Source organism: Sorex araneus, chromosome 7 (genome assembly GCF_027595985.1).
Source record: "Sorex araneus isolate mSorAra2 chromosome 7, mSorAra2.pri, whole genome shotgun sequence".
Taxonomy (NCBI): Eukaryota; Metazoa; Chordata; class Mammalia; order Eulipotyphla; family Soricidae; genus Sorex; species Sorex araneus.
The window spans coordinates 32,778,429-32,787,358 of record NC_073308.1 but is presented as its reverse complement, the minus strand read 5'-3'; the positions used below and the strand labels follow the sequence as shown (position 1 = coordinate 32,787,358).

The 8,930-nt window shown below is 39.1% G+C and overlaps 1 protein-coding gene across 1 annotated transcript; it reads right to left on the bottom strand.

Moving 5' to 3' along the window:
• Positions 1-807: 807 nt before the first annotated feature.
• Positions 808-1,668, bottom strand: LOC101552463 (phospholipid phosphatase 1-like). Its single transcript, XM_055144940.1, has one exon. The coding sequence runs from the start codon at positions 1,666-1,668 to the stop codon at positions 808-810; it is 861 nt and encodes a 286-aa protein (XP_055000915.1).
• Positions 1,669-8,930: the final 7,262 nt, after the last annotated feature.

Below are 8,930 nucleotides of genomic sequence, written 5' to 3'. Positions count from 1 at the left end.
TTATCTTGGCATAGGTGAGGGAGTAAGATGAAGTTAGCCTGGACTGAACTCTGCTTTAAAATTAAAAAAAAAATTTGGCGGGGGACACACCTTGTGATGCTCAGGATTTACTCCTGGCTCTGCAATCAGGGATCACTCCCCACAGGGCTCAGTGAACCAGATTGGGTACCAAGGATTGAATCCAGCTTGACCAATTTCAAGGCAAGCTAGCACCCATCTTCTGTACTATCCCTTCACTCCCCTGAACTCTGATTCTATTTCCCTATATTCCACCCTCAACCATCTTAATTATTTAAATGTTTTTTATACCTTTAGATGTCTGGATCTCAAGGTACAAGAAATTAAGTAGATTACCTAGAAACCACTCTTCTCCACTCCACTTCTACCTTCATGGGATCACGAGATTTCTTTTTAATCCTAGATCTTATTTCTTATTTTCTTCCACCCAAATCATTACAAGTTTCAAGATTGCTCATTCATTCCTCCAGTTAATTTTCTCTAGTTCAGATTTTCATCATACTTCATCTCATCGATTGTGTTACATTTTTACAGTAAAATATATATACAGACATGCACTGTTTTAGTGAAAGGCTTGAAACTTATTTTTTAATGAACCAAGAGCTATCTGGTATCCCTGTGTTAAATGTAACTATATGCACACAGGTACCATAGACATATAAGAGGTATAGCAGCAGCAGTAGCTCCTTGGGCCTTACACACCAGTCAAAAACATGTCCTCTTGCCTTGTGGTCGCAATCCTTCCCTTTGGAAAGCAGGTCTTTCATGCTGGCGCTCTTTGTGCCACCTTCAAGGCTCGTGACTATTCAGGTACTGATTCTCTGTTCTTGGTGTCTCTGGAGAAGCTGCCCGAGAGTCTTCCTGTTCCTTCTCTTTGTAAGGAGAAATTTGCTGCTTGAAGAAACTGGATACAAAGGCAACAACTAATATGGAAAGCAGAGCTCCTTGAATGAGTCCGGTCAACACATCACTCCAGTGGTGCTTGTAATCAGAAATCCGAGAAAGGCCCACATAAATGGCGAAAGCAAAAAGAGCATATTGCACTGTGGGGCGGAGGAGTCTTGCCCAATCTCCCTTCAACCTGGCTTGGAGATAAAGTGCCAGGAACAGCATACAGTACATGGCAAAGGACGCGTGGCCTGAGTAAAAGGACAGTCTGCTCTCTTTAACTCTATTTGGATTCCCCTGACAGAAGTAGTCTTCGATGTAGCCCTCACTGCAGTTGATGCACGACCAGTCTAGGTCACACACAGCCAAGAAGTGAGGCTTCAGTCTGCCTGTCAAGTGCTGCACGACGATTGTCAAGGACTGGTTAGCAGCGACACCGAATAAAAATGTCCCTGTGGCTTTGTAAATAGTGGCGATGTAGCTATTCTTGATGAAGGAGTTTGAATGCAAGTGTTTAAAGTAAACACTGAGGGTTTCCACGACAACCATGATGATAACACAGAAGGGAATGGTTATTCCACTTAATAACATGAAAGGGATGGTCTCCTTTTTGTAAGGGTACTTGATGGACTCATCATCGCAGAAGAATCCTCGGTGGAAGGGGTGAGACTCTAAGTTAAGAATCACATATGGCAACGCAGCCAACAGCACACAGAGTACATCGAGGGCCACGTAGTGTAGCCGCTGGACGTGGTCAAACATGGTCTTGATCTTGGAGACTGATAGTCTTAACCTGGAGATGACGACGAGGGTGAGGAAGAGGATGGAGAGCAGAATTATGCGTTTGAAGAAGAGGTTTCAGGCAGATCCCTGAAACTCAGCACAGACTGGCAGCAGCCTCCAGTGATGAGTTTTCCCTGCCCCCAGGAGAGCAACTGAGGGTGGACTGGGAATGGACAGTGCAGTGAGTCAGGAGTGGCGTTCTGGATCCCTCTCTTTGCAGCTGGCTTGCCAGTCACAGCTTCTCTCTTGACCATTTGGTTGCTTCACACATACCTGTATTGTCCCTGCTTTCCGGTGTCCTCTCCATCAGCCAAGACATCTAACATGGGCTTGTGGCTAAGGACGAGACGGCAGGAGGAATGTGGGCACATGCTCTTTATATCTCGAAATTCTGTTGTTTACAGCTTAACTCTTTGGTACAGAGTATTGCTGGTGCTCATTACTGCTAATCCTGAACTCATTCACTTGCTTCTCTGAGTTTCCCTGTGTCTCTAAGTTGCCTTATTATAGCTATTTCAAGTTGTTTAAGACTGAGGTCATAATCTGTGGGATTCTAGAAGTTGTCATTCTCTCTATGTGATATCACAATACCTTGAAATCTTGAATTGCTTTTGGGGGTACAGTTCTCTGCATGTTTGTTTTGTCTAACATCTTTCCAAATATTTGTTAGCTTCTATTTGTTTAAAAATCTTGATCAGTGGTGTTTCATTGTTGAAGATGGCTTGAGTTTCAATGTCATGGAGGATCTTGAATATGTTTTCTTCTATATACCTTAGAGATTTAGGTCTGATGTTGAGATCTTTAATCCATTCCTATCACTTTGTGCATAGTGTTAGAAAAAGGTATTTTTAACATGTACCTTTCCAGTTTTCCCAAAACCACTTGTTGAAGAGGCTTTCCTTGCTCCACTTTATACTTCTTGCTCCATATTCAAAGATGAAATGTTCATATATTTCAGGGTCTGAGCCAGAATATTCAACTCTATTCCATTCATTTGCGGGTCTGTTTTTGTTCTAATGCCATGTTGTTTTAATGTTTTAATCACTATTGCTTTGTATGGAGTTTGAAGTTGGGGAAGTGATGGCTCCCATTTTCTTTTCCCCAAGGATTGCTTTAGCATTCAAGTCGAAGCAAAGATAAACAATTGGGACTACATGAAACTAAGAAGCTTCTATGACTCATAAGAAACAAGGTATAATACAAAGACAGCCCAAGAAATGGGGAAAAAATTACCCAATACTTATCTGATAAAGGGTTAACATCAAAGTTATATAAGACACTGGTAGAAATTTACAAGAAAAAGTCCAACTCCATCAAAAAATGGGAAGAGGAATTGAACAGAAAATTCCTCAAGAAATTAAGATGATCCAAAGGCACATGAAAAATTGCCCTACATTACTAATCATCATGGAGATGCAAATCAAAGCAATGATGAGATATCATCTTATACCACAGAGACTGGCACACATCCAAAAGAACAAAAGCAACCAGTGCTGGCACGGATGCGGGAAGAAAAGGACTCTCCTTCATTGTTGGTGAGAATGTTGACTTGTCCAGCCTTTTTGGAAAACTATATGGGCATTCCTCAAAAAATCAGAAATTGAGCTTCTATATGACACTTCTGGGAATATATCCTGGGGGCCCCAAATCACACAGCAGAAACATCTTCTGCACTGCATTGCAGCTGTTCACAATAGTCAGAATCTGAAAACAACCCAAGTGCCCGAGAATAGATGCTGGATAAAGAAACTTGGTAAATCTATACAATGGAATACTATGCAGGTGTTAGGAGGAATGAAGTCATAAAATTTTCTTATAAATGAATTGACATGAAGAGTATCATGTTGAGTAAAATGAGTTAGAAGGAGAGGGAGAGGTATAGAATGACTGCATTCATTTGTGGGATCTAATATATATACTAATATATTATAGGAGTTTATATATTAATATATTATGTACTAACATATTATATATTAATTAATATATTATAAAATTATGGAATTAATATATTATAGAAACTAATATCCAAGGTGAGGGTAAACAAGTGCTAGAAGGACAATGGTTGAAAATTTGCCACAAGAGTTTTTCGGGAGTGAAGGGTACAGCTAACGGAATATAACTGATAATCTTCCATTATCTATATTGCAAACCATAAGGCCCAAAAGAAAAGATAGATAGAGAATAAGAGAGAGAGAGAGAGAGAGAGAGAGAGAGAGAAAGAGAGAGAGAAGAAAAGTGCCTGCCATAGTGTCAGGTGGTGGGATGGGGAGGCAGGAGGGAAACTGGGACCACTAGTGGTGGGGAAAGTACACTAGTGAAGGGACAGGTGTTGGAACATTATATGACTGAAATCCAATCATGGAAAACTTGGTAGATGTGTGTATCACTGTGACTCGATTAAAAAATAAGAAAATAGAAAAAAGTAAAAATATAGATCAGAAACTTAGTGTGATCACATGCTTTTCAGTTTTGTAGTTGAAGTAGTTGTATTTTCCTGGTGCTGCTACCTACTGTGGGTACCATAGGGGGCCCTGGGATGATGGATGAGTTGCTTCTGTGTCAGTGTGAAGGAGTGATACATGAAGGTGGCTACTGATCCCATTTGATGGTCTTGGAGAGGAGGCCTGGTCTGAAGGCAGAGCTTCAAAATTCCCCTCCTCTTGGGATTTTCCTATCTCAGACTTGGCTGTCTGTTAGCTGTCCTCACATTATAGATACCATTATTGGTCTGGTTGGGTGGCCTTCAAATGAAGTTGAAGGCACTTTTGTTTTCTCTTTCACTGGGATTACTGGACCAAGTAGTGCATCTCAACTATACAACTCTGGGATTCAACTGTATTAAAGCTACAGACAGTGATGTACCTCTTTTTTTCTCCCTAGGGCCACTGGTCAACCTGGCTACCCTTATCTCCGTCCATCCTTCTGCCCTTTTCACTCCACCAATTTCCCACCACACAGATGTCCTGGGATATAAGCAAATGAGTTTTGTTTATGAGAAGACGACCTAGCAGTTGTAGATGTAGGAGGAGAAATGGAGGCAAATAACGTTGATATCAGATTATTTTCTATTGCATTCAACTATGGTATTTGTAAGCTGCCATTACATGTAGTCTTCCACCGTAATGTATACTACCCTCTCTTCTAAATCTTTCGCTACCTAAGTATTCTTCCAGACTCGCTAATCAATTTTCAAAAGTCCTTGCTGAAGTCCCCAGGATGACTTAATTGTGTCTTTCTTCTATGTAATCTTAGTTAACAGTCCTTGTTAGGATTGGCCAATTATCTGGGAACATTCTCTATTTGGGCCAAAATATTTCTTATCATTTTACATATATCCACTTTTCACCACCTTTAATAGTCCTTTGGAGGAGGCAATATGATCATCTCCTGCTTTCTTAGTGAGGAAACTGAAGTCTAGAGAAGTCAAATAGTTTTTTCAAGATCACAATGAGAGCGAAGGGACTGAGCCTTGAGAGTGTGGACTCAGACTCCATGTTTTTGCTTTCAGCCAGGTCCTTCACTACCACTCATTTTTCTACAAACATACCTCTGTTAGTCTACGTATATGATAGTGTCATTTGGGGTAGCCACTTGAACAAAACCTGTGCAAAACTATATGTACTAAACTACATCTTCATGAATAAATGTGTTACATGCATTTCTTCTGTTGAAAAGGAAGGCTAGATTAGTGAAATTCATTATTGGCAAACACTCATGTTTGCCAATAATGAATTTATTTCAGGCATTTAAAGTCTAATATAGTTTGACACAGGGAGGCTTAGTTATATTAAATATATATTCATGGGTATGTATGTATATATGTAATTATATAGCTGAATGAAAATATATATCTAGTATTTTATTCTTTGATTCAGTTATTAACCAGTGCTTATTAACCAGTGGAAATGTGTTAGTCATTTTCATATGTATCGTATGTATGTATCTATCATATCAACTTTTCATATGTATCATGTCAACTTTCATATGTATCATATATACTGTCACTTTCAGAGAAGTGACTTGCCTCCAGTGACCTTATAAAAGTAGATCCCAGGCTCTAAAATCACATATTGATTTTTTTCCCTATTGGTCAGGGCACAAAGCAGGAGGAGCACTTAATTCCAAGAGTCATCAAAAGAATGAGACAGGGGGATTGGTATTGGGGGGCTCTGTATTTGTGCCCAGGATGATCAATGCATATTCAAGTCAGAAAGAGAGAAAAGTGACATACACCGGAATGAGCAAATGTACATCTTGTTTTTAATCTGCTACTACCGTCTGGCATTTAACAAGTGATTCTCCCCAGGAGAAATTCTGAAGGAAAAACTAAGATTTGGGTAATAATCCCTCCTGTATTAAATGTAATTTATACTTCATAAGATGTTTTCTCTCTAATCTTTAATTAGAGAGACATGGAAGTTAAATATTTATAATAGATAGATTTAATCATTTATTTATACTGCTTTATATTATGTTGACTGAAACCTGAAAAGTAATTTATATTCCACGCAGTATAAAGGGGGAAAAATCAGAAATCAGAAGGATGGAAAGCAGAGAACAAAAGCCATGAAACTTAAGCCCTAAAGCTGCGATTAATGGATATTTTTCCTAGATATATTTGGAGTGCTTCTATTTAAAAAAAATGTCGTTAATATGATCTAATTGCATAGGTAATACTAATGTTTAGCACTGTAGCACTGTTGTCCCGTTGTTCATCGATTTGCTTGAGTGGGCACCAGTAATATATCCACTGTGAGAATTGTTGTTAATGTTTTTGGCATATCTAAAATGCCACGAGTAGCTTGCCAGGCTCTGCTGTGTGGGTAAGGTACTCTCAGTAGCTTGCCAGGCTCTCTGAGAGGGATGGAGGAATCAAACCGGGTTGGCCACGTGCAAGGCACACGCCCTACCCACTGTGCTATTGCTCCAGTCCATTTATGTTTATATTAAATTATATTCAATGTAATTTGTTGCTTCTCTAATCTGTTTTAAATTTTGTGGGGTGGGGATTGGAGTGTGGGGATTGAGTGAGACCTAGCTATGCTCAGATGTACCCCTGGCTCTTGATGGTGCTTGGGGAACAATATGCTGTGCCAGGGATCAAACCCAGATAGTCTGCATGCAAGGCTAGCACCCTACCCACTGTACTATCTCTCCAGCCTTGAGACTAGATACTTTGAAATATCAGAGCTTAATGCATTGACTCATGTACTATCAAATGTGTACCAACCCATGTCTGCCTTAAAACTGATATGCTTTTCTATTTGTGTGCTTTTCTATTCCCAGTCCCAGATTTCCATTTCTTATAAGGACACCACTCATATTGTCATTTATAAAAACTTTTATTTTGAAATATCGTCACATTCACAGCTTCTGGGACATTCCTTTTTGTAGGATCCAATTCAACCCATACCATATGCAGAAAGAGAGAACTCTTAAAATATGACATTTAAGTTGGATTGAAGTAGACAATTATGCTCTTCCCAACCCTGGTCTGTCACATTCAAGATAAGGACTAAGCCTTAAGATGTGTGAACAGAGAGATTTCTGAGAGTTCCCCTGAGTGGTTTTTTCCGTTATAAGTATCTTAATCTTTTTGTCTGTAGAGTATAATAATTTCTCAAATTTAAAGTTCAATGATTTTCTTAGAATATGCCTCAATGTCATATCTTCCTTTAGGATATGCCTCAGTGTCGTAATCTTTCCATACTAACTTTTCCCCTTACATCATGAGCCCTTAATTTCTAGATAATTATCTTCAAATTTCGGGTATTTTTATGGTCTTCATCAAGAAATATGTATACACACATATACACTCTCCTTTATAATAACAGCCCATTTGTATTTTCTCTTAAAATCATTTTTCAGTCGTAGTTTTTGGGCTTTTCATTTTATTTTCATCACTGCCATCCACATACACACTGCTTGGCTCCTAGCAAGGAGCCAAGTGTACTAGTTGTACAGTTTCGTGGGAACTTTGCACTCTGCAGAAGCTTGGTTGAGAGATCTAGATCTTTACCGTATCTCTGCGTGCCACATCTGCATCTACATCAATCTTTTTAGACTTGTGTTCCCCTCCTTTGTTAAATCTGACTGCCTTTCTTTCCTTTCATACATGGTAATTTGAGTTATAAGTACCTTTTAATTTTATTAAAGCTGGAATTTTTATAAATTGCTTTTAAGTATGTTCTCAAAGAAAGACAGAAAAATTCAGTCTTTGATCTTCCACATTCAAGTTAAAGGTATTCTAATAGATTCTTGAAGCCTCATCTCGCTACTTAATTCTGTGCCTATTCTGTGTTCTGTATTAGAAAAAGCATTCATTAACCTTAAGTTCTACCACAGTGGTTATAGTGCCTTCCTTCCTTGAGTGGACACTTTTGCTTCTTTTATTGTTTAACTTGTAACCATGGACAAATAATTTTTAGTATACCCTATATTCAAGTCCAGTCTGGACTGGAGTGATAGCACAGCGGATAGGGCGTTTGCCTTGTACGTGGCCAACCCAGGTTCGATTCCTCCATCCCTCTTGGAGAGCCCGGCAAGCTACTGAGAGTATCCTGCCCGCATGGCAGAGCCTGGTGAGCTACCCTTGGCGTATTCGATATGCCAAAAACAGTAACAGGAAGTTTCACAATGGAGACATTACTGGTGCCCGCTTGAGCCAATCGATGAACAACGGGATGACAGTGCTACATACCCTATACTTAGCTCTAGGAATACTTACTTATATAAGTGAAACTGTCTTCTCTTTTGTTAAAACAGTCTTTTCCTTTTCTTTTTCTTTTTTTTTCCTTTGGGAGTGGCGTGGGGGGATTGGGCACCCAGTAGTTCTGAGACCTTCTGCTTTGATCTCCGGGATAACTCTTGGTGGGGCTCTGAACTTACTCTATTCTGGGGTTGGGGCCCAGTTTGGCTGTGTGTAAGGCAAATGCCTTACCTCTGTACTGTGTCATTGATAACCTATTTTTATTTTTAAATATGACATGTTTCTTATTGATGTATTCCAGTCTTGAGATATTTATCAAATCTAAATTGTTCATATCCATGGCATCATATATGAAATGATGGATATGATGCCATGGATATGAATAATTTCATATATGGATATGAACAACTTCATATCCATATGAAATGGGTTTCTATGAAATTTATTTCTATTCCTTTGGTGTTTAATTTTCCATGTTGTTTCTGTATATTTGTTTGTAGACATAGCATAACATTTGTTTCCCAATTGTCAT